This window comes from Camelina sativa, chromosome 4 (genome assembly GCF_030686135.1).
Source record: "Camelina sativa cultivar CO46 ecotype springtype chromosome 4, ASM3068613v1".
NCBI classification, from domain to species: domain Eukaryota; kingdom Viridiplantae; phylum Streptophyta; class Magnoliopsida; order Brassicales; family Brassicaceae; genus Camelina; species Camelina sativa.
Window position 1 is genome coordinate 25906850 of NC_141883.1, and position 27556 is coordinate 25934405.

At 36.5% G+C, this 27556-nt stretch overlaps 7 protein-coding genes and 1 pseudogene across 20 annotated transcripts; 4 read left to right on the forward strand and 4 right to left on the reverse strand.

The window, feature by feature from the left end:
• Positions 1 to 287: 287 nt before the first annotated feature.
• On the forward strand, positions 288 to 4620 carry LOC104781791 (agamous-like MADS-box protein AGL1). Of its 5 annotated transcripts, none has more exons than XM_087511553.1 (9): positions 288 to 771; positions 940 to 1017; positions 1405 to 1636; positions 3084 to 3165; positions 3341 to 3402; positions 3857 to 3956; positions 4033 to 4074; positions 4159 to 4200; positions 4288 to 4620. In XM_087511553.1, exons 1-9 carry the CDS (start codon positions 714 to 716, stop codon positions 4474 to 4476), a joined length of 885 nt encoding a protein of 294 aa, XP_087367679.1. In that variant the 5' UTR covers positions 288 to 713; the 3' UTR covers positions 4477 to 4620. The 5 variants fall into 5 exon arrangements, with proteins under 5 accessions (XP_087367679.1, XP_087367683.1, XP_087367680.1 ...); XM_087511557.1 differs by having other exon boundaries at positions 419 to 635; positions 1393 to 1636; XM_087511554.1 differs by having other exon boundaries at positions 446 to 635.
• Positions 4621 to 4859: 239 nt separating this feature from the next.
• On the reverse strand, positions 4860 to 9622 carry LOC104781792 (putative galacturonosyltransferase 15). Of its 4 annotated transcripts, none has more exons than XM_087511551.1 (7): positions 8587 to 9278; positions 8268 to 8311; positions 7720 to 7809; positions 6919 to 7080; positions 6006 to 6590; positions 5626 to 5928; positions 4860 to 5544 (listed from the first exon to the last, which is right to left on the reverse strand). In XM_087511551.1, the coding sequence occupies exons 4-7, from the start codon at positions 6970 to 6972 to the stop codon at positions 5260 to 5262; spliced, it is 1227 nt and encodes a 408-aa protein (XP_087367677.1). In that variant the 5' UTR covers positions 6973 to 7080; positions 7720 to 7809; positions 8268 to 8311; positions 8587 to 9278; the 3' UTR covers positions 4860 to 5259. The 4 variants fall into 4 exon arrangements, with proteins under 4 accessions (XP_087367677.1, XP_087367678.1, XP_087367676.1 ...); XM_087511552.1 differs by having other exon boundaries at positions 8637 to 9166; XM_087511550.1 differs by lacking the exon at positions 7720 to 7809 and having other exon boundaries at positions 8637 to 9622.
• A 3502-nt stretch (positions 9623 to 13124) lies between these two features.
• On the forward strand, positions 13125 to 15440 carry LOC104781793 (uncharacterized). 4 transcript variants are annotated; one of them, XR_766945.3, is made up of 3 exons: positions 13202 to 13342; positions 13505 to 14805; positions 14956 to 15440. XR_766945.3 is itself a non-coding variant. In XM_010506544.3 (2 exons), the coding sequence occupies exon 2, from the start codon at positions 13507 to 13509 to the stop codon at positions 14551 to 14553; it is 1047 nt and encodes a 348-aa protein (XP_010504846.1). In that variant the 5' UTR covers positions 13125 to 13342; positions 13496 to 13506; the 3' UTR covers positions 14554 to 14892. The 4 variants fall into 4 exon arrangements, 2 of the variants coding, with proteins under 2 accessions (XP_010504846.1, XP_010504845.1); XR_015597532.1 differs by having other exon boundaries at positions 13217 to 13342; positions 13496 to 14805; XM_010506544.3 differs by lacking the exon at positions 14956 to 15440 and having other exon boundaries at positions 13125 to 13342; positions 13496 to 14892.
• A 729-nt stretch (positions 15441 to 16169) lies between these two features.
• On the forward strand, positions 16170 to 18672 carry LOC104781794 (putative F-box protein At3g58820; annotated as a pseudogene). Its single transcript, XR_015597533.1, has 4 exons — positions 16170 to 16421; positions 16669 to 17609; positions 17819 to 17959; positions 18049 to 18672. The product of XR_015597533.1 is annotated as a putative F-box protein At3g58820 (transcript).
• Positions 18673 to 18813: 141 nt separating this feature from the next.
• On the reverse strand, positions 18814 to 20659 carry LOC104781795 (phosphatidylglycerophosphate phosphatase 1, chloroplastic/mitochondrial). The gene is made up of 5 exons (XM_010506546.3): positions 19738 to 20659; positions 19547 to 19624; positions 19377 to 19450; positions 19178 to 19285; positions 18814 to 19030 (listed from the first exon to the last, which is right to left on the reverse strand). The coding sequence occupies exons 1-5, from the start codon at positions 20402 to 20404 to the stop codon at positions 18914 to 18916; spliced, it is 1044 nt and encodes a 347-aa protein (XP_010504848.1). The 5' UTR covers positions 20405 to 20659; the 3' UTR covers positions 18814 to 18913.
• A 228-nt stretch (positions 20660 to 20887) lies between these two features.
• LOC104781796 (peroxisomal and mitochondrial division factor 1) lies at positions 20888 to 22437 on the reverse strand. 3 transcript variants are annotated; one of them, XM_010506548.3, is made up of 2 exons: positions 22298 to 22437; positions 20888 to 22099 (listed from the first exon to the last, which is right to left on the reverse strand). In XM_010506548.3, exon 2 carries the CDS (start codon positions 22091 to 22093, stop codon positions 21116 to 21118), a length of 978 nt encoding a protein of 325 aa, XP_010504850.1. In that variant the 5' UTR covers positions 22094 to 22099; positions 22298 to 22437; the 3' UTR covers positions 20888 to 21115. The 3 variants fall into 3 exon arrangements, with proteins under 3 accessions (XP_010504850.1, XP_010504851.1, XP_010504849.1); XM_010506549.3 differs by having other exon boundaries at positions 20888 to 22105; positions 22298 to 22435; XM_010506547.3 differs by having other exon boundaries at positions 20888 to 22102; positions 22298 to 22394.
• A 247-nt stretch (positions 22438 to 22684) lies between these two features.
• On the reverse strand, positions 22685 to 24723 carry LOC104781798 (transcription factor PAR2). Its single transcript, XM_087510781.1, has one exon. The coding sequence runs from the start codon at positions 23215 to 23217 to the stop codon at positions 22858 to 22860; it is 360 nt and encodes a 119-aa protein (XP_087366907.1). The 5' UTR covers positions 23218 to 24723; the 3' UTR covers positions 22685 to 22857.
• LOC104763383 (uncharacterized) lies at positions 23503 to 26273 on the forward strand. Its single transcript, XM_087509537.1, has 3 exons — positions 23503 to 23508; positions 25118 to 25602; positions 26120 to 26273. Exons 1-3 carry the CDS (start codon positions 23503 to 23505, stop codon positions 26271 to 26273), a joined length of 645 nt encoding a protein of 214 aa, XP_087365663.1.
• The last annotated feature ends 1283 nt before the right edge of the window (positions 26274 to 27556 follow it).

Here is a 27556-nt window from a genome sequence, read left to right on the forward strand (position 1 = left end):
ACTTTTTTTTTTCCTTTTAAGTAACACTTGATTTTATGTTATTTCAGGGTTCTCCTCTCAAGTTATCTTGCAAAAGAGAGTTTGTTAACATAACTCTTCATCATTATAAAAGTTTACTTATCAAGAAAATCTTGCTTAACATTAATAAAAGAATACCTTTTAAACTGATATCAGATTATCTACAAGTTGGCTTCGATTAGACTTGGTTTGGTTTGGCTTATATCAAATATACCCATTCTAGAAATTTGAATCTGATTGTTATCAATCAAACACATATGTAGATAGATATAGAGAGCTATAGGAGGAGCATCTTAATGGGTAACGCAGAAGGGTAAAAATGGTAGAGAGAAAAGGTGAGAAAGACTACCAAAAATAAGGGAGTTTCCAAAAGATGGTTCTGATGAGAAAACAGAGCCCCATCCCTCTCTTTTTTCCTCTTCCCATGAAAGAAATTGGATGGTCCTCCTTCAATGTCCTCCACCTACTCCTCTCTCTCTCTCTCTTTTCTTTCTTACTAGTATTAACCAATTACTGTACATTATCTCATTTCTCTTCAATTTCTGCAAAAAGAAAAATACACATCTCACTTATAGATACTATATCTATGTATATGCATGTATAGAGAATAAAAAAGTGTGAGTTTCTAGCTTTGTTGAGTATATATGTGCGTTTTGGACAATTGTTAGATATTATTGGGTCTATTCTTTTTTCTTATGGTGTATTCAGCTCAAAGAAGAAAACTACGTACTCATCATCTTCTGTTTTCAGCAAGTAGGGTCTTAATACCTTCAAAGATAATATTCCTTCAAATGAAACTCATAAACTAAAAAGAAATAACAAAAAGATATATTTTTAAAGAACAACATAATTAGAAAAGCAGAAGCAGCAGTTAAGTGGTACTGAGATAAATAATAATAAGAATATATAGTATCTCTTCAGTCTTCAGGAACAGCTTCTCCATTACCACCCACCGTCTCCTTTTTTGTTTGCTGATCTATCATAATCTTGACAATTCAGGTACGGTAATATATGTAGTATAGATTAACCCTAAAACTAAAAGATTTATAATCATAATTTCTTTCTTTCTCATTTGAATCTCTGATTCTTGTGTTACCAATTCAAGGGCTTGGTATATATATTTCTTGGTTATTGTTTTATAGCATAGAGAATTTATCGTTATATATAGATGAAGTAGATTTACTAACCCAAATTTCTTTTATCAAAGATTTTTTTTTCCTTTTTTCACAAATTTCTTGATCTATTTCTTGGTTATTCTTGATCTGCAAAGAGATGTATCATCAAAGATTAATTAGCCTTCTCTCTCTCTCTCTCTCTATATATATATATATATATATATATATACGTAGGTGCGTGTTTTGATTCATTAATTAGGTGATATGATAGGATCAATGGAGGAAGGAGGAAGTAGTCACGAAGCAGATAGTAGCAAGAAGATAGGGAGAGGAAAGATCGAAATAAAGAGGATAGAGAACACGACAAATCGTCAAGTAACTTTCTGCAAACGACGCAATGGTCTTCTCAAGAAAGCTTATGAGCTCTCTGTCTTGTGTGATGCCGAGGTTGCTCTCGTTATCTTCTCCACTCGTGGCCGTCTATACGAGTACGCCAACAACAGGTACGTGCTTCTCTTGCACTTTCTTGATCTTTCTTAACTTCTCGATTTACTAAAATAATCTCAGTTTAAAATGATGTGGAAGTGGAGATTGAGAGTCAAGATTAGGGTTTTTGTTAACTTACAATCCTGGATTTACACTTGTTTTTTTAAAAATTAATATCTCCATAGCAAGGTAGAGTTATGAGTCTCTCTCTCATATAAAAAACTCTCCCACATATACACATGTGTATATATGTGTGTGTGTTTGTATATAGGCAAATGAAGAAGAAGAGAAAAAGCTGTCTTGTCTTCTCAACTTTTGATTAGCTTCTTTTTTTCTTTTTTTTTTCTGCAAATCATTAGAAGCTGTAGCATGTCAGCTTCTTTCTATAAGATACTTCAATTTTGACGACGACCCATCAAATTTCTTTCTTCAATTATAAGTAGGGTTTCATCAGTTGGGTTTACGACACGATTTACGTATATGGAAATAATCAAGACTTATGTATGAGTTGTCACTGGCTAGGATCCCTTCAATCATTTAATATTTTTGAGTTGGTCTTATATGTGATTGATAATCCTATATATCTTTGGGTGCACATTTGGATTTTCAAATTGTATTATTTCTACACAACAACATTCATATATATACTTTACAGTTTTAATTTAATTTAACCAACGATGTAGTTTAAGGGCCGCGACATTAGGTGTTATAATCTATATTCTATATGCAGTCTTAGGTTTGGTTTTCCATTCTAAAAATGATTATAGTTGAAAAAGTCCTTCAAAGTTCTGACAGTAAAAACACACAGATGAACACTCGAATTAGTCATCAAATGTAATATTATGCAAATAATAATGTAACTAAAATACAGACCGTTATAGAATATATATATATATATATACAGTATACGTGTGTGTGTGTGTGTGTGTGACATGTACGCATTGGATATTAATATGAGAGGAGAAAACTCAGAGAAGTGTCGGAAATTAAAAGGGTACTAGCCAATAGGAATCTCTGGCATTCTGTGCTCCATTATTTGCTAATCAGAAAAAAAAAACAGTGACTGATCTTTAATATATGTACATATTTTGATGACACTGAATCATATAATAGGCATGAAACTTGTTATATATTCCTCATCAAACCCTAATTACCAATTTAAAAGCATAGTAAGTAGTAGAATCTATCCTTACTTTCATTAATTTCATTGTTTAGTGATGTAACTTGTACTTGGGAGTCTTGGACTATGTGTATAAATTGAAATTTTCTCCTCGTACTAGTCAGAAACTGGTCCTAACTCCAAAGCCATCACATTCCTTTCTCGTCAATTTTAAGGTTTTTGGCCTGAAAAAAAAAAATTAATTGTAAGACTATAATCAAGAGTCTCTCCTTCCTATACTAACCAATATATTAAAAGTATATATTTGTTAAATTAAATATATGATTGTTTATGGATCTTTTTAGTGTGAGGGGTACAATTGAAAGGTACAAGAAAGCTTGTTCTGATGCTGTCAACCCTCCTTCCGTAACCGAAGCTAATACTCAGGTATAGTTTTATCCTTTTTTTTTTCCTTGTTTTCATTAATGATCAAGTAGTGTTGAAAAAAATAAAAATAATTATAATTCACATTACCCACAAAAAGCGAAGGTTCTAGCTTGATGTGCATTGAAGCAGCTTTGATGGTTGATTTGATATGTTTTGTATGCATGGTATTCTGAAGTATTATCAGCAAGAAGCCTCTAAGCTTCGGAGGCAGATTCGGGACATTCAGAATTCAAACAGGTAACTCATTAACTTTTCATGAGGTTTCCACCTTTCTGATTTGGTTAATTTCTTGTTTCTTGAACACTCTACTATAATAATATACGATGAGCGCTTCGATTTGTTCAAGAAGAAATTCTAACTGGAATCAATTTTTTTTTCTTTATTTTAGTTCCGTTTCAGTTCATATAAATTTTGGGCTTGACTTCATAAATAATCATATTAAGGTACAAAGATAGAAAAAAATGAATACTGTAACTAATCATTATTGAAACCTGTTTTCTTTTCTATACACATCTTCTATCTTTTAGTTTGGTTTATTTGAATTGCTTGCATGTTCGACATGGAACTGTTTTACTTTCCGAATATTGGTATTATTTCACTTAATTAATTTGGTTCGTTGCAAAAGTTCGTTTGTAATTTTCTTCAGAGGTTTTTTTTTCTTTTTCATAATGTTTATGTTTATAAACTGAAGGCATATCGTTGGAGAATCACTTGGTTCCTTGAACTTCAAGGAACTCAAGAATCTCGAAGGACGGCTTGAAAAAGGAATCAGCCGCGTCCGATCCAAAAAGGTGAAACCTACGCAAGGCTCTCTCTGTCTCTCTCTTATTTTAAACTGTTTTCTCACTCTAGTGTGAAATTTCGCAGAACGAGATGTTAGTAGCAGAGATAGAGTATATGCAAAAGAGGGTAAACAACGTTTCTTCCTTTCCAAGTAATAGATCTTTCAGTCTGTCTTTCTGACGTGTTTGAGTTTTCCCATAAATCATGTAGGAAATGGAGTTGCAACATGATAACATGTATCTGCGAGCTAAGGTTAGCCACGTTCTGTTCCGAATATCAGTTTCTATTGTGTAAGTAATTAATATCACGAGCAAACATTTTGAATTTTGGGTTTAACAGATAGCCGAAGGCGCCAGATTGAATCCGGATCAGCAGGAATCGAATGTGATACAAGGGACGACTGTTTACGAGTCCGGTGTGTCTTCACATCAGTCGCATCACTATAATCGGAACTATATTCCGGTGAACCTTCTTGAACCGAATCAGCAATTCTCCGTCCAAGACCAACCTCCTCTTCAACTTGTGTAAACCAGAACATGAACATTTGTTTCGTCCCCATCAAAACGAGAGAGAGAGAGAGAGACTAGAGAGTTTATTATATATATATATATATCCTATAATGCAACTTCTTATTCATAGTTTAGGTTCTAATAATAAATGGGAATACCAGAACTCTTGTTTCTATTGCCTAATTACAACAATATATCAATCCAAATTCTAAACCCCGTTACGGCATACCGTACCACTAGTTGAGTCGTTGTCAATAATCGAAACACACAACTAAAATTGGCATAAAATATCCAACCAAAATTCATGAATCTGGATGCACCGAAGATAAATTTCATATGTTTGTTCATAAAAGACTAGACGCCTAAGCCTATCAATCATCATCATATAGAAACAGCTTCGGATAGAGAGTAGTAACATTATAAATATTGATAAAATGATACAAATATGTCCATAGATAACTTATGGGTTACAAAGAATACAAACTTACAAACATCTATTATGTGATGAATTATTACAATATGTGTAGCTATATAATTAAACAAAAATACATCTTTGCTATCTAGTTGAGAGATAATGAAGAAAAAGCTAGATATGCTTAAAAGGTCTAATATAATATCCTTCCTTCCTCTAAATTACTGTTTAGTATATGGACATGAGAGAAAATATGAGCAGAGGCTGAAGGCTTAAACCTTCTTCCCTCTGTTCTCTCATACGTACAGCCGCAAGTATTGGCTTTATCACTCAGTTTTTTTTTTTCTCTTTTCTTTTATTTGTTTCTAATCAGTTTTTTTTTTCTCTTTCTCAGTTCATGATTTTGCATTTTCTAATGAAGATGTCGGAGGAATTTACGTATCTATACCAAAGAGATCGTACCTCAGGGTTACTGATCTCTAGCCACGGCTTTGCTGGACCGCTGAAATGTAAAACCGCAGCAGATTTCAGAATCTCTTCAGGGGATTTTACAGATCGAGATCCTAGTCCAGCGACGTGCCACGATGGGTCAAGAGACTGTGTGAGTCCTTTGAAAGCAAGTAGCGTAGGTGGTAACGCTCCTGGTTGCCATAATTGTAGCCCGGAGCTAACACTCTGCAGTTAAATTGAATCAGAAACTAGTTGGAGTGCTGATAATATAACGAAGAAATGAGATCGATCTATTAATATACTCACGAGTCTTAACCATGTAGAGTAAGCTTCTGTGATATTGGTTTGTCTCCAGGCTTTTAGATCAAAGACGTTCATACCAGAAAGCCAAGCGCAGTCGTCTTTAACTAAGTTTGATGAAATCAGAGGATGTGAGAAGTTGAAGTAGTCTTTGTAAGTTCTTCCCGGGCAACAGTTGTCTCCGCACCACGAGTCAACAACTGCACCGACAACTTTACCGTTGAGATCCTTTTCCCACAATGACGAAAGGTCGCGTTGTACTACTACATCATCATCCAACAAAACTATCTTGTTGAGATCTGGAAAAAGCTGCGCGGTCCAAACAAAAGTGGCTTTCAAAATGATATATAGCTCAGAGAGGAGTTGAGTGGGTAAAAACTTTTTACCTTGGGAATGTAGATGCGAAGATGATTCAAAAGGGCGAGGCAGCTCGGATTTAGAGCTTGCAAGGACTGCTCATGAGTACCCTCCACGAAACTAAAATCAGAGTCTTTCAAATTTTGATAATGCCGTCTCCAAATCATGCGGTGAATGTCTAGCATCTCTCTAACTCTGAAATTCACTTCATGAGGCCAATCATACTGATGAAGTCCCTTTACTTCAACAACCGGAGATGAAGCAGAGTTCATAGCAAACCAAGCGTGCATAGGGGTATAGGTTTTCTTGTCGGTAACGATATGGAAGACAAACTTATCAGGATTCACAGCGTTTTCTACGGTAGAAGATATGACGACGGAAGCAGCGAGAACATTGTCAGTCAAGATGACAACATGGTGAAAAGATGGGTCGGTCAGACGGGAAACGGATTCAGGTGGAGGCAAACGCGTTCGTGCCATGGCATTTACAGAGTACTCTTCAGTTAATCTCAGGGAAAGGCAATGGAGGCTTTTGGGAATACCGTGAGAGGCTAAATGCCAGTACACTAACTCATGATGTTTAGCTGATTGGACTTTACGTTCCATCTGCAACAGCTGAAAATTAAAGAGAACAAAATGTCACATATAATAGAAGGACCAGAGGAGAAGATGCTTGACATGAGTGAGAATAAACTTTTGTCTTCTCAACAAAAGAAGACTTATGTTTGTATGCTTTAAAAGATCTTAGAACCACCATTTCTTTGTGCTTAATCTAAACACCAATAATCTCAATTCCAATAATGCATCTTAGTTGGTCAGTAAAGGACAAGACAAAGGCATCTGCAGAGAGCAGCTCAAACAAAAACCACATCTTACGGTAAATAATCTCACCCTGCACCAAACTTGATACTACAGTCATGACCAAAGTTGTGTAAAGACATACCATCTTCTTAGTCACAGAAGCAAACGCCTTTATATCACGACGTTTTAACGTCATCTCCTTGACAAGGTCGTCGAATGAGTCCAATGAGCCCTTTGTAACTCTTCCATTAACGTCCTGATCTGTCTCTTCAACTAGCGCTCGTGTCAACTCTTCCCCGATTTTCTGAAAGAAGCAAATTACACGCAATTAATTTCTTGCCGTGTGAGTTGTTACTAACTGAAAAGCTGTCATAGTGTCTTTACATCAACTCATGACACAAAACAACAAAACTGCAATGCAAAAGCCTTTTTTTAAGTCATCTATTGGAATTATCCGTCTGTCTCGTTTCTCTTTGTTCCTGTTTGTTGCTACGTATAAAGGAGAATGAAACCAAGTGGCTATGCATTTTCTAGTGGCAGCAAAAAACTGCCACGTGTCCTCTCAGACAAGAAAACCTGAGTGGGGAAAGTTGAAACTCCTACATCTAACTAAAGTTTACTATATTGGTTATGGCATGTATAGCAATCCATACGAAGATTTTTGTTGTTTTTCTTAACAAACTCGACTAAAAAAAGCAAGCTCCCTCAAGGTAGCTCCTAATTACACTCTCTAGGGCATGCAATATTCTAGATAAAGTAAAAAAAAAAGATAAATAGTTTGATAAGAAACCACTTTGTGGGCTCGTTTCCGACAAAGCTCACATGTTGACATCAGATCAAACGCGAATAATAACAAATCGATCTATCAAAATCATCCTATATATATATACTATCAAAGTAAATTGATACACGAAAAAGTGATTGCATGGATAGAAAACTTAACTAGAGAAAAATCACAATCCACAAATCAGAAACCAGCAAAACTTCACCCTTAAGAGACTACAGTATTGCATCTCTCTCTCCGTTCCTGATCCTAGACAATGACATAGATAATTTATGAGGGTTTTACATATTTACCCTACCCAGGTCCAAGAGGCAAGCTCAATCTCATCACTCGCTATACGACACCAGCAACACTAACGTAAAACAGCTGGCAAAGACTTAATTTATTGGGGGTTCCCATACAACACAATCATATCTTCTTCCCCTTTTAATAACACAGCACTATGACAAATTGGCAAGTGTTGAATATTTTTCTCTGGTTTCCCATCCATTTTAAAAAGGTGAAATGATTATAAGACTAGCTAAACCAAAATCATCACATGAATAAATATCTTAAATATAACGTACCTACCTAGGTAAACAATATTTGCCGACATAAGAATTTTACTACTATGAAGAAAGACGTTTAGTAAACTTGAATAATGTAACAAAAAATTTATTAAGAGTAATACTAGGGCACTAGTATAGTATAGTATAAAAAAAGGTTACCAGAGATGTGTCGCCCCCACGGAGAAGTCTCAGTCCCATGCAATCTGTGAATATACAAGAGTCAAACGAAAAAAGTAATAAAGTATTATTAAATTACCATACGAAGAAGAAGGCACACATAGCAGCATTCAATACGAAGAAAGAAGATTTATCCTAATCAATCTGAATTCACACATTTGCAGCTATCTAAAATCCATAAGTTAGGTAGATTTGCAAACCCTAGTTTTACCAAAGTTTAGCAGATGATATGAGAAATCTAATTACTAAGAATGAGAAAAAAGAAAAGAAAAAAAAGAGGAGAGAACAAAAAAAAGGGTACCGAGAGGAGAATCGCAAACGGAGGCGGATTCGAGGACGAGAAACGCGAACCTGACGAAGATAAAAGGGAGGACGAGGGCGAGCAGAAGGAGCAACAGTAACAAGGTCCGACCAGAGAATCTCCTCGCCGCCGAGCATCCTCCTCCTCCTCCGCTTCCTTTTCCGAATCCTGCGCCTGGATTCGATATCGTAACCTTCTTAATCCCCGTCGCCGATATGTAAAACTTCATTCCCTCACTGCTTTCTCTCCACTTCCATCAATCCCAAAAAACAGTACTAAGACTGTCACACAACTCCTCTGTTCCTTGCTTCCAGATCTCCACTCTCTCACTTAAATCAAAACACACACAACATGGATCGAGAAGATGCGATCAAAAAAAGCAAACGTGAGTCCAGAAATTTGGATAAACAATCAGTGGAGAAACGAAGCTCAACGACGAGCGAGCGACCGAGCGAGAGAGATGGACTCAGACTGGTGTCTTTGGGTTTTTGTGATCTGTATGTACGATGGGAATAATAATTAAAAAAAACAACAACAACAACAACATTGAACATTCATTCAAAGAAGCCGAAGGGGGGACAATAATAATAATAATAATAATAATAAGTTTTTATGTTAACCAAATAAATCCATAAAATTATTTTCGTAAAAAAAAAAAAGTGAAATATTATTCTATCTCTCAAGTCACGAGTTTGTCAATATGAATTAAATTTATATTCTTTGTATAATAAATGATACTATTTAAATTGATCGTCAAAAAAAAAATGATACTATTTAAAAAAAAAAGATATATGTAAAAGCCAAAACCAATGCCGCGTTCAACTCCGCGGGAATTTAGCACACACTAACATAAACAATAAAAAGTAAATTACTATAACGTAGTTAATAAAGGTGAGATGAAGATGATTAAAGTAAAACGAATTATGGAAACTGTTATAGTATTTATTATTACCGATAAAATGGAAAATTTGTAGTAATAGCTACAGAAAATTAGAGAAATGCCCATCTCTAAGAGTATTTTGTATCTTGTGGAGTCACACACACCGACACGTATAGCAGAGAGAGAGAGAAGGGTTCCAGTGTGGGAGCCCACATGGAATTTAATGGTGCGCTATTCCTGGAGATCACACCGTCCATTAAGTTGTTCTCACTTCTCCATTATGACAATGGGAGAGCGAGCTGGCTATTTTAACGGAAATTTTTGGGGTTTAACTTTAAGCCAGCCATACTGTTAAGTGTTAACTAAATTAAGGGATATGATCTTTATTTTAGTATATCAATATGGACCACTTCGACAAACTTATAGTATTGGTCGTCATTATATTAGTTTGTACTCTACCTTTTGTTACAAGATATACTAGTACTGTGCTGTGCCTATAGGTGTGTGAATTGTATGATGATGACTTTAATATTAACTAATTTTGTGTTTTTGTTCATGATTGTGAATGGTTGGGAAGATGAATACCACTTATATAAGTCATTTCGTAATTATGGGATGTGTAGATGGAAGGCAACTGATGAATATATGTATTTTTAACATTCAACTAAAGGTAAAAAGATTATTGGAACTCTTTGAGGTGATTTAATAATATATAGTCCTGATTCAAAAAATTGATTGAACATGTGTTGAGTAGGACAGTTTTTTTTGACGTCAAACATAGATTTAGATAGAATTTTAGAACCATACGTATTCTCATCGATCGTGAAAATTTATAATTTCCTATATCAATTCGTCACACCATTTCTAATTCATGCTTCGAAACTATATTCTGGCCAGAATTAGATCAAGTCTAAAATATAAAAAATTGTGTCAGCTTGTTTGTATAACATAAAGTCATAAACCATATGATTTCAATGTAGAAAGTTGTACAATTTAATTATTTCGAAGACAACATGCGTTTTGTCGTTTCTGCATGTATCGATAGTGCGATTGGCAATGTTCGTCACGCAAGTTGATAGATTTAGGAAATTACATCAATTTTACATGCATAGTTAAAAAAAATCGGTTTCAAAACCTTACCTTATCTTTACAGCTTCATAACCTTTTTCCCCATACTTTTACGTATATCATAAGAAAGTCGTTTAAAGTGAAATATTTTCGCCGTACTTTGGTCTTACCAATGATCTAGTACACTCCCAATTGGTATATTTGATAATAGCTTCATAACCTTACAAGGATTTTAATATTCTCAAACTTGTGGTACAAAGTTGAGGATCAATTCGCTATTCAGTTCTTAAAACATTTATAGAGAGGTGAACGTGTGAGATCTACTCGCAGCTCTCTCCTCTCTCTTCCTTTCTCTTCTTCTGATCACAACTCTGTGCACCGAGTGAAGGGTTCCTCCGGCGATTCTGGCGTTAAAGATGAGCTACTGGTCCATGACGCTTCATCCGCAGGACACTTCCGGTAAGAGCTTTACTGGCAGCGTGGTTATGTGGTTAGAAGAAGGAAGTTCTCGGCAAGGAACGAGAAAGATACGGTGACTAGATCTGAACGGCTGGAGACGCAAGAGGTTTTGTCATGGCTGGTGGTTTGATGGGGGAGGTATACCGCCGGAAAGGCAAGACTAAACCATCGTCGATGGCTTTTTAGATCTACTCCCTACTACTCTATCTTTATCACAACTGATCTATGGCTTCCGGATTGCTAGATCGGTTTCTTCTTCCTTCTTTTCACAACTCTACGGTGGCGGGATGATGATGGTCCTGTGTCACTATCTCTGTTCGACTCCCATCTTCCTGGCTCGCCGGTGGTCCTGTTCTGGCGAATATCCGCAGCTTTGTGGGAAGGTCGCTCCGATCGAGTTCTCCGATTGTAGATTAGGGTTTTTGGTTTATTTCGGTTAGCTACTGGTTTAGATTGGTTTATATTCATGTCGATTTTGGTCTTTGTTATCTGGTTTGATTTGGCGTAATTGGAATGAATTCTAAGAGGATAATTATTATATGGACCTATTCCCAAAATAGCTAATTAAATATATATATTTATAAATTGAAAACTTTTAACAAAAAAAAATATTGAGGATCAGGATGTTCATTTTTTTTACTAGTCTTCTTAATGGTTACCAACATGGCCGCTTCGTAGACTCGTAGTATTTTTACGGATCTACAAAAACATTCAACACGTAGACAAAAAAAAATTGTAAATCAACTCCACAATTATCGTAAAGCTAAATTAGCTAGGATGCAAACTCTTCCTTATTAACTTTACTCAACTACTACACAGTCTACAACACAGTTAATTATTATATTTTGACACCTAAAACACACTTAAGGCTAATACCGACCGGCCTTGAACATTTACCAACAACCGAATTTATATACTAGTATTGATTATCCTCACTAATTTTGTTTAGACTTCTAAAATTTTTAAATCGGATTATGATTATTAATAGTATAGGGGAACTAATATTTGTAACCTACCAAAACTTAAATTTTAGAGCAACTTTGGTAGATGACTATAAAATAAAAATAAATTAAGTAACTAACCTTATGTTAGATTTCTTTGCAAACTAACTCTTTTGAAAGTGGGGTCAAGGTGAAATAAATACCAAAATATACTTTAGAGTTATGGTAATTACCAAACTATATATATTCGTGGAGAAAGAAATAAAGAGAAAAAAAAAACAATCCAATGAACGGAAGAGAAACATAAAAGTAGCAGCAGTGGAAAAAATCATACTGGTGATATTGTCGGTGGTAGTGTTTACGGTGGTGGATATTAAACATCTGGAGGTTAGAACTCATATGATTCTACGAAATAACATGATATATTGAAAAGATATTTCTGTTGGTCGTACAAAATTGTTAAAACTCATGTGATTATATGAAATAACATGATATATTGACAAAACTCATGTGATTCTGTGAAATAACATAATATATGGAGAAATACGTGTGCTGCTGACTATGTAAAATTGTTAAAACTCACTTGATTATGTAAAATAACATGATATACGGACAAAAATATTGTGTGATTTTCTTTCATAACATGAAATATTTATAGGCATTTTGAAAGTCAGATCTAATCTCATATGTTATATCGGTGAGTGGTGGAGAAATCCGACGAGAAGAGGAAACAGAGAATGGATTAGGGGTGAGAGAAAGAGAGAATTCTATAGAGAAAAAAGAGAAAATTAGAGGTAAAGAGATCTGATGAGAGAAAAGAAGGATATAGAATAAAAAAAATGTTAAATTTGAAAGGAATTGTAGAGTTTATAGATCCGGTGGTAGCTGGCCGTGGGAGAAAGAAAAAGAAGGTGAACATAGAGGAGAGGTGAACATACAGGAGAGAAGAAAGAAAAAATTGATAAAAAAAAAGAAAAAGAATTACGTAATTTCAAGCACATGACCGACATACACATATGCCCAATAGTTAGTTTATTAATTATTTTTAATTATATGGTTATGTGTTATATATACTCTAAATTTTATATAGTTCTAGCATCGCTCCTATATGGTTATTTTTAATATATAGATGCAATTGACGTTTCATGTGTGTCATCAATTATTTTAAAAATTCTTGCTTGGTTAAAACGGCAGGAACTGTCAGTAACAAAATGAAAAACGGAGCGCTTTTCATCAATTTTTTTAAGGTCGACTTAAAATGTTATTCACAGTCGTAAGAAAACGGAACGGAGTTTTAAACTTATTAAAGTCATCATCGTCCACAGCATCGAGAGTTCTCTCAGAACCTTACCGGACCGGAATAAAGTGGGAAATAGGGTTTAACAGATTCGTGTCTCTTCTCATCCGGGTAAGTGTTATGCTAGTTTTGATTTCTTCATTATTAGCCCTTTGATTTGTTGCGGGCAGTGCTTATCTTTTGTTGGTGGATTCAAACAAAGAATGTGATTCTCCCGACGAGGTGAGAATTACAAATTGTGATTGTTCTCATTGTTCCGATTAGTATTTGCAGTGATGTCGAAGCGTGCTGACAAAGGGAGATCGTGGCATGGATCTCGAATCAATCAATTCGGAGTTGTATTCTTCGTTGTTGGGATCTCACTGGTCGCGGTTCTGTTGTTTTGTTTCAGTGGCAAGAAGAATCAGAGCTCGGAGCTGGAACTGGAACTACCGAGACATATTTCGAACAATGTCAATCCCGATTTTGAATCTCATCCAACCCTAGAGATTCAAAACGGGACTCAACTGATATGGAAGATACCAAAATCGCCAAAGGCAGTTCTGTTTATCGCTCATGGTTGCCATAGGAAAGCTTCTGACTTTTGGGACAAATCTTCAGATTGCCCTGAATGTACTGGTCTACCAGAGGAGAGGTTTCTTGTCCGGTTTGCTTTAGCTAAGAAGTTCTCTGTTTTGACTGTGTCTAGTGCTGGGAAATGCTGGACCTTGGGGAAGGAAAAAACCATTGTTGAAAACATCATTAAATCGTGGGTGGATAAGCACAAGCTTCAAAGGCTTCCTCTTGTCGCGTTAGGGGCTTCATCTGGTGGCTACTTTGTCTCTGCTCTTGCTACACATTTGCGGTTTAGTAGTATCGTGCTTATGATTGCGGAAGGAGTCTTTGATCAGATTAGTATCAGTAAACACTATCCTCCGACTCTTTTTGTGCACATGCCTAAAGATGTCTACAGACAACAAAAGATTAGGGAATTTTTAGAAGGTCTCAGAATGGAAGGCGTTGATGCTGCAGAGATTGAATGCTTGGATTTGCCGCTTTCTCCTGATTTCTTGGCAGGTAGGATTCCTGGTCTTGGTTCAGATGTATCTGCCAAACTGTGTAAGTTATTTCAAGACAAGGGATTTGTTGATGAGAAGGGATACATGAAACGTGATGGACGGAGAACACCGTGGAAACAAGCTCTCAGCGGCAACAAGATATCACTGGAACAAAGTTTGATTACTCCTGTTGATGAAGAACTGAATCTTGCATATGCATACCATGAGATGACGAGCTTGCAGTCTGACCAAATCTTTAACTGGTTTGAATCGCATATGAGCTGATTGGCTGACAGATTTTCATACATATATCAAGTTCATTCTTTGAAAGCTCTAGGCAGCAATAAGATATCTGATTCCAAAGGAAAATGCTTAAACGGTGGATTATGATTCGAGTCTGGCAAGATCAGATCAAGGTCACTCTAGGGGCTGCGATTAGGGTTAAGAAGACTGTCTTGGTTAGCGTAACTAAACTAAACTCTCCGCTTAAATTCAGCAGGGTTGCGTAAAGCCAGCTGCTTTTTTTGATTCTCGTTTGTAAGTTAACTAAGATCACTAAGTCTGTTGTGGTTGTTGAATCTGTAAAACTCCAAATATGAGAATGTTGGATGCTGTTGCTTGTAAGCTGCTGTCCATATTGACTTATAAAGTGCCTACTCAAATCTCATATATAAAACTCACTTTCAGGCCTTTCCAAGTTTGATCACCGACTTTACAAAAGACTCGTGGACCTCAGGAGTCCATCTCAATCTCAGCTTGTGATTGGCTGCTGATCCCGGAGAAGGGTGAGATGAAACAACGTCAATAGGCACTGCTCCAGCAACACAGCTTTGGCATGGACTCAACCTGGTGACTGGATTTGACGAAGCCAATAGCATTTCACATATCTTCTGTATCAACCAGAAACCAAGTGTTAAAAGGAGCAATAGACTTTTCACACTCTATATCAACACTTCAACAGAATGTAGAAGCCAGTATTTATCAACACTTACCACTAGTTTTACGAGTCTGCTGCTTTCAATTTCACTCTCTCCAATGCCTTTGTCGAGTCTGCTGCTGTTTGTAAGCTGATAATGTCCATAATTAAAATCACAAGTGTTTTCCATTGTGTTTTTTTTTGGTCGTCTGTATTCCATTGTAGTTGTGTCCATAATGCAAAATCATCCCTAATATCTCCCATCTGAACAACAAAACCAAAACCAAAATAGCTACTCATGGGACAAGTTGAAAATAAAACCTTAAAGCCGTATTTGTTTACAAAATATATACTGTTAGACATAAAATATATGGTTAGACGTAAAAAGAAATAAAATTTTAACGATGTATCACACTTAATCGTGATTTTTGAAATCTTATTGTGCAGTTGAAAATAAAATATTACCTGAGCACGAGTCATATTGAAAATTTTTCACCAAACATGTTCAAAAACTAAAATAAAACAAACAACAAACATAATCATTTTTTATACATGAAATTACAAAATTAACTATATAAAACTTATAAAATATGTGTTTTTTTAAAGCTATCATATTTAGCATATGATTTTATTGCATAATATTTTATCTAAAAAAACTTTTAAAAATAATCATATAAATTATATTTTATTCTAAAATTATAATATAAATAAAATTTAAAATTATAATATAAATAAAAGAAATTTCAACCCGTCTTCTAGCACCGGTGTTAGTTAACTATTAAAATGTCTATTATCGGTGAAATTGTCTACTGACCCTAGAGCAAAAGAAGGATGCTCAGTTTTGATTCTCAGGTTCTGGGCTTCTACGTGGGCCTGCCTTGTTCTTGCATACTTTCGCAGCCCAAATTCAAGTCTGTTTTGTTTTGTGTACCGGATTAAACCGATGATATTTTGAAAACCGGAGAAAAAAATATAGAACCAACACATTGCACTAGATTCTAGAGTCTCGCTGCTGCTTTCAATTTCACCGTATTCTCGACTCCGATGGCCTTTGTCGAACCAAAAATTCTTCTGAGACTTTACTCCCCTCTGCCTATTCGGCTCGCTGGGTATCCTGCGTTTCTTCTTCATTAAGTGCCAATAGAAACCACGTGATTTGCACTCCCAACTCTCTCACTCTCTTCTCACTGGACGCATCTCTTAATTTTGGGTCTTAGGACTAATCGTTTGGAACAAGGTAGGTAGGTGCTCAAGTTTACTCCTTTCTTCTGCTTCTACTAATTATTCTCCTTTCGGTTGATTCCTATATGCGTAGTTAACAATTCACTTGCTCCTCTTTTTTTTTTTCTTTTATAATTGCTCCTCTGTTTGTAGATCCTCCTGTCCTGATGCACAGTAGAACTGTTTGGTATTTATGTATCCGTGATGTTCTTATGAAAAAGCTTTGAGATTTGAGTACTTAACTCTTCTTTCGTGCAGTGCAGAGAAGATGGATCGTGTTAGCAGTCTACCAAACGAGCTTCTTTGTCACATACTCTCCTTCCTTACCACAAAGGAAGCTGCTTTGACATCGATTCTCTCGAAGAGGTGGCGCAATCTCCTTGCATTTGTCCCTTATCTTTACATTGATGACTCTGTCTTTCTTCATTCGGAAGAGGGTAAGCGGCATGGGCCCGATATCATACAGAGCTTCATGGATTTTGTGGATAGAATATTGGCTTTGCAGGGTAATTCTCCCATTCAGAAATGCTCCCTCAAGTGTTTATCCGCGGTTGATTCTGTTCGTGTGGATCGTTGGATACACAATGTGTTGCTGCGTGGTGTTTCGGACCTTGATCTATTAGTCATCTTGGATTCAGATGGAGATGATAACTATCAGCTGTCTCCAAAATCTTTCGAGAGCAGGACACTTGTTAAGCTCAAAATAGACTGTGGCATTGAGATTGATTGGTTGGCTGGTAGCTTTTTCTTACCTATGCTTAAAACTCTCGTTATTGACTCAGCTTGGGTTAATAACTTTGAGATTCTTCTTCATGATTTGCCTGCACTTGAGGAATTAGTCCTGGTTAATGTGATCTGGAAAGATGATGATGTGAACGTGTCTAGTGCAAGCCTCAAGACCCTAACAATATATGACGGCGAATTCTTTGGCTCTGTATCATTTGATACACCGAGTCTCACTTACTTTAATTACAATGGTTATGTTGCCCCGGACTATCCACTTGTTAAGATGAAAAACTTGTGTGGTGCTCGAATTGTCTTTTCATTAACTGAAGAGGAACTACAGCGACTTAGGGAACCAAATGAAGATGATCATCATCATCATTGGCACCACGACATTGCTCTCGGATTTAGTAATGTATGGAAACTCTTTCATGGCATACAACATGTTCAGCATCTGGACTTGTTTCCGGATACTCTCTAGGTCAGTTTCCTATATTTTTTTTTCTCTCTCTCTTGGAATATTTTTATTCAACTGGTCTCGAGGAGATAACAGACAGTAGACAGGACTTTGTCTCAACTCCTGGAGCATAGCTGTCATGTTTGTTCAAATCTCATTAAACAAACAGTGAAGGGCTAGTGTTGAAACATGTAATTGCAAATTATTTAGTTGTGTGCTTTTATTGTTTTCAGTTGCTTTCTCTATGCTGTGAATCGATGCCAGTGTTCAAAAACCTCAAATCGTTAGATATTAAGAGTGACAAGGAACGAGGTTGGCAGGCAATGCCAGTTCTTATAAGGAACTGTCCACATTTAGAAATTCTAGTCATTGAGGTATATAAACAACTCATTTTCCAAACATGTAGTACAGATATTGAGTTTAAACTTGGAATCCCTTATTGTCTCCTCCTTTATGCTTTCAGGGTCTCTTGCACTATGAGACAGATAAATGCGGGGATGCTTGTGACTGCATATCTCGGGAGGAAAAAGGTCATTCACTCACATCGTGTCCAGTCAAGATGTTAGAGATTCAAGGGTTTCGAGGAACAATGAAAGAGATGACAATGATAAAGCATTTCTTGGACTATTTCCCATGTTTGAAGAAGATGGAGATTTACATTGAAGAGAATGATCCTACAGAGCTCAGAATCCCTGAAGTGTCTAAACGTACCCTGCAGATGATAGAAGACTACAACAAGTCATCGAGTTGCCATGTCGAACTCCTTGTGAGTGATTACTTGTACAAGAAGTGGACTGCAAATAGAAGTCTCTGAAGAACAAGACTTGCTCATATTTTTCCCAAAGTTCCCATTTAAGTTTATTTCGGTTCTTCGTTTAATTGGCTTGAAAACAGTTTCAAACCAAAGCAATTGCAACATCATTGAACTTTTCTTCTATTTTTCCCGAGTGTTTCTAGTCATTTACTATTGATGGCTTGCCGTCATTTAGTTCTTCTAGTTCTTCGACACAATTTGCTTTGAGTTGTTCTTCATGTCTTTACTCGAAATGTCTATGGTTAATAAGCTACACCATGGCTATTATCTCAAGCTCTAGACTTCGCAGTTTTAGTCGCAAAAGAAATAAATACTATTTAACATGTTTCAGAAACATCAAACATCACATATGCTTTTATTTTGCAGATCCCTGATGTGTTGATCTTGCCGGTACAAAAAAGATAGAATACAAAATTAAATAAGGCATTTCTCATCTTCATGCATTTGGCCAAAACCCAAAACGTCAAAATTGTCATTGCGCATAAAAAAAAGAGGAACAAACTGAGAATCCTTCTTACAAATCTGATGGAACCTTAATAAACTGTGTTACATCTGATACCAAACTATGATCCACAGGCTTCAAACCTTTTCTCAACCAACGTTTCAACAAGGCCAACTCTAATCTCCTCACCTGCAACAAGTAAGTAAAATAACTTCACTCAGCTATACTATACAAGATACTGAAAAACTAAAAGTGAGATGCAGAAACAGAGTTCTGTACTTCCATTATCAGAACCACCAAAGTATACCACAAAAGGAAGGGAAGACAAAAACCAACCTGTCTAACAATGAAAGGCTCCTCAGCTCGACTCAAAGGTTCGGTTAACACGGTTAGAAACCCGTTTCTGTTTCCGTAAACAATATCTGTGAAAGGTCGATCACCCACCTGCTCATAAAACCCTCAAACACATTAATATCTTATCTACCAAAACCCAAATCACCAGTTTCATCCCTAAAACATTCATCATGAAAATTACCATGATTAGCTCCGAAGATGTGCAACCAAAGTGTTTCTCGACTTCTTCAGCAGTTCCCGCAGGCTTCTTTACTCCTTAAGTCATGAATAAAAAAAAACAGTCCTCATCAACAATCAGTTACAATGATTAAAAAAAAAACCAAGACATTCAGAGAAGATCAAGTCACTTACTATGCCTCAATACTCTAATTCCTATTTCAGCCTCCAATGCTTTAGCTTTCGAATCATCATGATCATATTCCGTAAGCCCTGATTATACACCAAACCCAAAAAAGTTAGCATCTTTCAATCAACCAGAAACTACAACTATAACCAAACAAACAAACACAAAAAAAAAACTCAAACTTTATCCAAATTTTTACCAGCGGAATTGCTGAACACGGCGATGTCATGACCAAATACGGCTTTACACCGCTCAATAGAAGGTCGGAGTGGTGGCCAAATCGCTAAAGAATAAGGAGCCGTAAGAGTATTATCTTTATCGAACACTACACCTTTGAAGCCCTTTCTCTTGAGCTCTCCCCAATCAATGTACCTCAAATCTTTCACAGAAACATGCGGGATAACCAAACGACGATCCCTAACGATAACGGAGACCGAAGAAACGATACCCTCAACATTGATTCGTTGCCCAACAGCCGCTTTCAGATCTGCCCACCACATGTTCGACGAAATAGCCAACCCCTTGTTGTCTTCTACACTCGGCAACACCAATTCGCGTGGCTCTCCGTCGAATTGTTCAGGGATCCGGTTAAAGAATCCTGGGTCTTCGTTCGAGGAGGAGCTGAATTGGTAAAGAAGAAACGAATCTTCAAAAGTGGGTAAACGCAGATTCTGCTTTTGGCTTCGATGGTTTGTTGTCGTTTGCAGAGGAGGAGGAGAAGGCGAAGGAGGAGAGCAGATGGGTTTGGTGGAGCAAGAGATGAGATTAGGGTTTCGTTTGTGACGGGGAGGAGATGAAAGAAGGAAACTTTTAGGGATTGGGTAGTAGAAGGTAGTGGAGGAGGCAGCCATCGATGGGGTCTGCATCTCAAGCGTTTTTTATAATACTATTGTTTTCACTTTTATTGACCCAACAAAAGTTGTTGTTGCAAGTTGTTTACCGACATCATATTCCAGATTTCTTGGAGCTGTTTTAGATTTTTTTTTTTTTTTTGGTTCCACACGCTTTTGATTTCCAAAAATATAAACGGACAGTAATCAAAGCTCATCAACCTATACAAAACAAAAAACATTTCATGGCTTGTCCAAATGAATCAAAGAATGTTCAAGTCAAAATTGTCTGTTTTGCTCATCTGTGTCCCTCTTGTCTTTAAAATGGCCGTCTTTGAACCAAAGAACAAACTAGAGAAGGTTCTAGACCAGAGATTCCAGTCTTAAGGTAACCTCCTGAGCTGCAATATTGAGTGGATTCATTCCCTGATCACAAACCTTAATATGCTCTCTCACAAGTAGAATATCAAGATCGATAGTAATAGAAAAAGCTGTTTTCATTCATGGACTAGAGAGAGGTAAAGAAGCACTGCTCAAGCAAATCTATAAGAAGTGATAAAGAACAGTTGCAATATGCGTGGCTTAATCAATCAAAGCTGATCCCATCAACAAAAAACATGATAGCCAACAATCAACAAACATCACTAACTCAAAATCCAAACCCAAGACAACTTGTATAAATCCATTCCTGAAATCAATCGTAAGAACTTGTTCGTCAGTTATTATTCCACTACATATTCATCAGAATCACCTTAGCTTAGAATAGCAGACGAACAAGGTTGCTGCAACCAAACCAACAGCTCCAACTGATCCAGCAGCAACCACTGGCCACTGAAACTCTGCTTCCACGGAACCCTTTTGGTCACCACCATTTGTGCCTCTGACTCCATTACTAAGATTCCTGGCTCTCTCGTTCAACCCAAACACAGTCTTATTACCTTCCTCAACCTTCTTCAGCAACTCGTCCTTCTTCAACTCCATCTCCTTCTCCCTTTTTTGAGTTTCACTCAAAGCTACCTCCGTGAGCTTCTTCTCAGACTTCAATTTCTCCAATTCCTCTCCATTCTTCACCAATTCCAGACTCAAAACACCAACTTTCTTCTGCAATTCATCAATCTCTCTCTCTTTCTCATCAGCTTTCTCCCTCAACTCCTCTTCCAATCTAAGTTTCTTACTCTTCTCCTCCATTTCCCTCACTTCCAAAACCCCAATTTTCCTCTCCAAATCCCTAACCCTCTTCTCAACCTCAGCTCTATCTTTCCTTAAACCCTCAGCTTCCTTCTCACACCCCTCCAGCTTCTCCACTTTCTCAGCCAACGCCTTCTTCAGCTCCACCACTTCTTCCGCAGTCTTATCAACGCCGTTCAAGGAAGTGAACAGATCATCCTGAAGATCCGACACCTCACTTTCAAGCTCCACAGCTCTCGTAGAAATAGATTCCAGAGCCTTCTTCTCTTCCTCGTATTCCTCAATCTCTTTCTCCATTTCCCCGAATCTCTGATTCATCTCCTCTTCTACACCTTTCATCTCTTCAATTTCTCCCGTAAGCCTCTCTACCCTCTCCTTCAAATCGAGATTCTCCTTCTTAAGCTCCTGATTCTTGATCTCCGATTCCTCAATCTTCCTCTCCAGTTCCTTTGACTCTCCACCGTCATGATCGGACTCGTAGATCCCCTTCGCCGAACGATCTTCAACATCGCTGTGAATAACCACCTCATCCGCCATTTTACGCTGCTACTAGAGAAAAATTCAACACAGAATTAAGACGCAAACAATATGAATAACTCAACACAATGACAAAATCAAATTAAAGTTCGTTGCTTTTTAGAGAATCAGTCACTCTTCGACTTTTTCTCAGGCAACCAAAACATCATAATCAAGACATTTCCATTATCGGGCAAAACCCAAAGTATCTGTCTTGAGAATTACCTTCCGATTTGGCAGGAGAAATATGAAAAGATGAGATTTTTTCCGGTGGAGGGATCGGCTAATCGGTTTAAAGATTCGATTTTTAGGGTTTATAGTTGCGTTGAGAAATTGGCCGGTTCTGAATACCCACGTGTTTTTAAAAAAGCAAGTCCACTTGGAATTGGAATCATCATCTACAGTCAACTCTGTTATATGGGCCTTAGAGCCATTAGTGGTTAAACTCCATCAGGCCCAACTTTGTTTTTTTTTTGCCGTAACATGCGATGAATTTATGACTTTAATTATGTTCTTCACACTATTTATCATTATTTTTTACATGAACTTTATCAATCTAATTGGCTCTTATATGTTTACAAAAAAAAAAAAAAAATTGGCTCTTATATATAGTTTTCGAATTTCAAAGTGAAACTTTTTCGTAATATTTAGAACTAAAACACATTATATAAAGGAAAACAAAACTAAATTATGAACTTAAACTAAGCCACATTAAAGAAATAATATAAGCTGAGAATAAGTGAAAAAACAGAGAGAGAATTCCAAATTTGTTTGTTCAATCATCTTCAACCTCCAAACTTCATATCATCTTTCTCACAGCGCTCAAGAAACGCAGTAAGGACTTTGATGGCATTGATCTGACACTGCAGAGCCAAAATGTAACTAGCTGTCTCTTCGAACAGCGCGTCTACACCAAGAGCCGTTCCTCCGGGGACTATTGTCTGAAGTGCCTCGATCTTCTCCTCCACTCCTTCTTCTTCGTTGTCATCATCATCTTCTGCGCGGGTCGTCTCGCTTACACTCGCCGTTGCATCAGACAACCTTTGTTTGGTTCTGCGGTTGAAACCGGTTGAGCTTGCGTTCACAGCGGTGGATGGAGATGGCGAAGAGCGTTTGGTGTGGGAAGAGGCTAGGGTTTTCTCCATTGACGGAGGGAGAGAGGATGTGTTGGAAGAAAAGGGGTAAGAGAGAATGTGTATGTATTTATATATGAGTGATGGGAAATTTTAGTAGATTTAGAGTAGTAGGACCGGTTTACCTATTCCGGTTTGTTTTTTTACTTTGGTTTACTCTGATATGCCCCTAATTGATTGACTTATGAGCTAAATGTTAGTTAAGAATTTTGTTTAGTACTTGTTAGTTGTGGATTATGGTTTTGTTTGATTCAGAGTTTAGGTTTTGGTTAAGCTATAAATTTTCGAAATTGGGTAATGCCGGTATGCCATCGAAGCTGGGTCCAGTTGTGATTTTCGAATTATGTGGAGTGTTTTGTTTTGTTTTGTTGGGTTATAGAGAGTAGGATTTGGAACGTGAGTAACACGCGCTATGTTGTGTGGTTTTTTAGTGGAGACGTCACTATACTCAAGTGGATCTCCCTGAGGTCCTGACAGATAGATAGATTGGATCTTTATTTGGCTTTTTGAAAAAAAAAACAAAAAAAAACAAAAACAAAAACAAAAAATCAGAAAAAGTTTAATACTAGAAATTGAGAAATGCGTGTCATTAACAAATTGTAACATGCTTAGTTTAGTAATAATAGACTTATCGACATGTGTTTAAAACTTAATCCAGACTTTTGACTTGTGGGTCTTTGTTTTGTATTCTTTTCGGAAACAGCGATGATGGGGTTTGATATATATATATATATATATTTCACTTTATAGATAAACTAAGTACTACTAATTAATCTAAACTTAGCTATGCTATGCATGCATACGACAAATGCAATACATTTTTTTTTTTTTTTTTTTTACAAATGCAATACATGCTCTTCATGTATCTAATTAGTTTAGCTTGACCATTCTTCTATAGTCATCAAACGGTTTTCTAATTGTATTTGAAGATATACGTTGATGTATGTATGTACCTTAGGATGCATGTGAGATTAAAAACCAATCAATCTTCTTTTTCAATTAGACCTCAAATTAGTAGCATATAGATCACATTTATCTTATAAGTAGTAGTTTACATACTAATCTTAAATCAATGTTACCATATACAATTCCAACAGTATATTAACAAAACTAATCTATTACTACTATTTACTACTAGTATTTTGAAGTTTCAAATTTCAACTCAGCGTGACTTTTATTACTACTCTCAAATGCTCATAAGTCATCATAGCTAAGTAAGCAAGTAACAAGGGGAAAGACTAATAAAATCCAACGCGAGAGTGGGGCGCGTGATAAGAAAGCGGAGGGGAATCACCTGCGGCAGGTTGCATGGGAGAGAGGAGAAGGAGATGGGATCCACAAAAGCTCCGTAAAAAAGGAAAAGAGAAAAGGAAAGCACATGTGCTCACATGAGTTTCTCTCCATCTATCTTAGCTCCCATGTGCCTTTGCTTCCACACACACTCTCTCTCTCTCCCTCTCTATAGATACATATATAATAGGTAGGGAGAATGAATAGAGATAGATACTACAGTTGTAGATAGTGAAGTGGTGGTGGTACTATGATGATCTACTTAACTAGTTGCAGTTGCACAGAGACGAAGATATCCACATGATTTTTACATCTCGCATGGGAGCCACGTGACATCGATCTTTTTTGAAACCTACCTTTTCAATTCCTCCTTACAAATCTATCCCTAGCTCATCTCATCTCTTTTGTCAACTCTTTTTTTTTTTTCATGGTTTCCAAGACTTTCCAAGGAAGTATTTAGACCATGTGCATCGCCGTTGTTTTGGGCTGTCCTTCATGTTTTTTGTTTTAAAAATAAATGGAAAATAGCCCATTAACGAAGAAACGTATTTTCGCTGGGGACGTTTTTTGTCCGTCGACTTGGCCACGTGCTTGTTTCTGATTGGAAGAAGAATTTTTCTAGGGTAAACACAAAAAATTTATCGAGAGAAAGTTCTCGACTTCTCCAAAATTGAATCAAAACAATCGTTTCCTAGAGAGTCAAAGTTCCAGTCTTTACTACCCATTACGCCGCAATTTCACCAGATTCTCTTCTTCTCCAGATGGGTTTCTCAGAAAAGCCAAAGAAGACGAAGAAGGAAACGAAATCATCCAGCTTCCGTCAATTGGTGTGAATCCTGTGAAATCCGCGATATACGTTGTGTTGTGGGCTTCGTTCTCTTTGCTTTGGTTTGCTAGGTCTGGAGATGCCAAAGCGGCTACTGATTCAATAAAATCGTCGAGCTTTGGTCTCAGAATCGCCGCCACTCTTCGCCAGTTTGGTTGGCCAGACGAAGTTGTGGTGTTTGCTTTAGCCACGCTTCCGGTTATTGAGCTTCGTGGTGCTATTCCCGTTGGTTATTGGATGCAGCTGAAACCTACGGTTCTCACTTTCTTCTCTGTTCTTGGGTTAGTGTCTCTTATATCTTTCACACCCTGCATTAGTTAAGGCACATCTTGATATTTTTGTTGATTTGTTCTTAGAACAGAGTTTGCAAGTGTCATTGGTAATTATGGTGATAAAAAATGTGAAATTTGAATCTGGCTTTTGTCTGAAATGTGTTCGAGGGTACACGTTTCTATTGTTTAGTTGATTCTATATGTGTGATAACTTGTGTATGGAAATGGTAATGTGTCTTGTTTGTGGGTGGGTACACGTTTCTGTTGATTAGTTGATTCAATATTAATGAACCAAGATTAGCAGTGTTCTCATTTCTGTTGAATATATGGTAGATTTGTGATAACATGTGTGTGAAAATTGCAATGTGTCTTGTTTGAGGAACACCTTTCTGTTGTTTAGTTGAATCTATGATCTTGAATGAGTTTTGAGTTATATGATAAGTTAGAGCAAACGTTTAATCCATTTTCTTTTGATTCCATTATGTAGCAACAAGAAGTGACACAGATTTTGTCTTTTTGTTTGCAGCAATATGGTTCCAGTTCCGTTTATAGTATTTTACCTCAAAAAGTTTGCGTCTTTCTTGGCGGGCAAGAGCCAAACAACTTCTAAATTACTCGACATCTTATTCAAAAGAGCTAAAGAGAAAGCTGGGGACCAAATACACCAATGTCCATACTAAAAATAAGAATCTTTCAAAATAATACTATTATATTTGGGGGACCAAAAACATGGGGACACCAATGCCCATGCTCTTACTCCTACAAGCAATAAAGAAAGAGAAAAGTCGTGCTCATGTGTCCGCATGAGTCCTTTACACAATTCACTTCTTATAGTTCTTCGTTTTGAAAACAATAAGGCTATATTTTAACAAGTACTTATTTTTGTTTATGTACTAACTAACTTATTACTAGTATCTTAGAAGTGTTCCACCACCATCGTAACTAAATTTAGTGCGATATCGATTTAGTATAAGATATTAAATTAAAACATCAATTTTGTAGTGTTATGAACTTATGATATAGTAAGAGAATAAAAAATATACTATAGAGGGTAGGTGATGTTTCCAAGGAGGGAACGGAGAGGAGGGGTTGGTTTATTGGGATTGAGATTATCAGAACCGGTTTCTTTCACCATCGACCAGCCTGACACTTACCCCAATTCTAATATTTATAATTATATACTAGTGGGTTTATGTATTAGGCCATTTACATTGGACCAACATCTTCGATATTTAAGTTTTTTTAAAATAAAAAATATAGAGAATAGTGAATAAAGAACATGTTGTTGGGTTTTGATGTAAAACTAATTTTGGGTCAGTTTTTGGGTGATGTGGCAACTCGTGAATGGATACAAATTTGGTATTGTATTTTGAATTTTAGTATAAGTTTTTTAAGTTTGTAATTTAAATGTTATTTTTTAAAGTTTTTAAAATTGTAATATGTTTTAGATTATTATATTATTAAATCTTATGATCTTAAACATGTTTTCCCAATAACCAACTCCTTAAACAAAAAATCTAAACTAATGATTTTACATTATATTAATAATATTTTTACTCTAAGAACACCCAAATGAGTTATCCGAATGGAGATGACCTTATCGGCCACAAGAAGATCTATCTACATACTGTATATAGCCATTAGCCAGCTTTCTTCTATTCGCCTTGGTTAATCATTATTCAACCCCAACCATTTTCTGTTTTTTCATAAATGTTTTATGGTCATCTAAATTAATATAGTCACATCAATGGGGTTAGTTAATGTGCGCTGTTAAAACAAGAAATGGTGTTGAGAGATTAGATAATTTGGTCTAGTTTTTAGGGAAGAAAAATAAATAAATTAAAATAAAGACGAAGAGGACAAAAACAAGTGATACGTTATGGTTTTATTAGTTGCAAATTATTTGGGGTCTTCTCAATTTGTGGTTGAGAAAATATGGGCCAACCAAGTAGACCCAATATGA

Bases quoted from the DNA above. Each gene is read 5' to 3' on its own strand.
- LOC104781795 (XM_010506546.3), bottom strand. From the start codon at position 20,404: ATGCAGACCCCATCGATGGCTGCCTCCTCCACTACCTTCTACTACCCA. The intron at 19,451-19,546 runs GTAAGTGACTTG...TCATGACTTAAG, and splicing joins AATTAGAGTATTGAGGCATA to GAGTAAAGAAGCCTGCGGGA. The intron at 19,031-19,177 runs GTTGGTTTTTGT...TACTTGTTGCAG, and splicing joins AGCCTTTCATTGTTAGACAG to GTGAGGAGATTAGAGTTGGC.
- LOC104781793 (XM_010506544.3), top strand. From the start codon at position 13,507: ATGTCGAAGCGTGCTGACAAAGGGAGATCGTGGCATGGATCTCGAATC.
- LOC104763383 (XM_087509537.1), top strand. The intron at 25,603-26,119 runs GTTAGTGTCTCT...TTTTGTTTGCAG, and splicing joins ACTTTCTTCTCTGTTCTTGG to CAATATGGTTCCAGTTCCGT.
- LOC104781792 (XM_010506542.3), bottom strand. From the start codon at position 8,815: ATGAAGTTTTACATATCGGCGACGGGGATTAAGAAGGTTACGATATCG. The intron at 7,081-8,267 runs GTAACCTTTTTT...TGCTTCTTTCAG, and splicing joins GTGGGGGCGACACATCTCTG to AAAATCGGGGAAGAGTTGAC. The intron at 5,545-5,625 runs GTGAGTATATTA...ATTTAACTGCAG, and splicing joins ACTCTACATGGTTAAGACTC to AGTGTTAGCTCCGGGCTACA.
- LOC104781791 (XM_010506538.3), top strand. From the start codon at position 714: ATGGTGTATTCAGCTCAAAGAAGAAAACTACGTACTCATCATCTTCTG. The intron at 3,166-3,340 runs GTATAGTTTTAT...GGTATTCTGAAG, and splicing joins TAACCGAAGCTAATACTCAG to TATTATCAGCAAGAAGCCTC. The intron at 3,403-3,856 runs GTAACTCATTAA...TATAAACTGAAG, and splicing joins GACATTCAGAATTCAAACAG to GCATATCGTTGGAGAATCAC.
- LOC104781798 (XM_087510781.1), bottom strand. From the start codon at position 23,217: ATGGAGAAAACCCTAGCCTCTTCCCACACCAAACGCTCTTCGCCATCT.
- LOC104781796 (XM_010506548.3), bottom strand. From the start codon at position 22,093: ATGGCGGATGAGGTGGTTATTCACAGCGATGTTGAAGATCGTTCGGCG.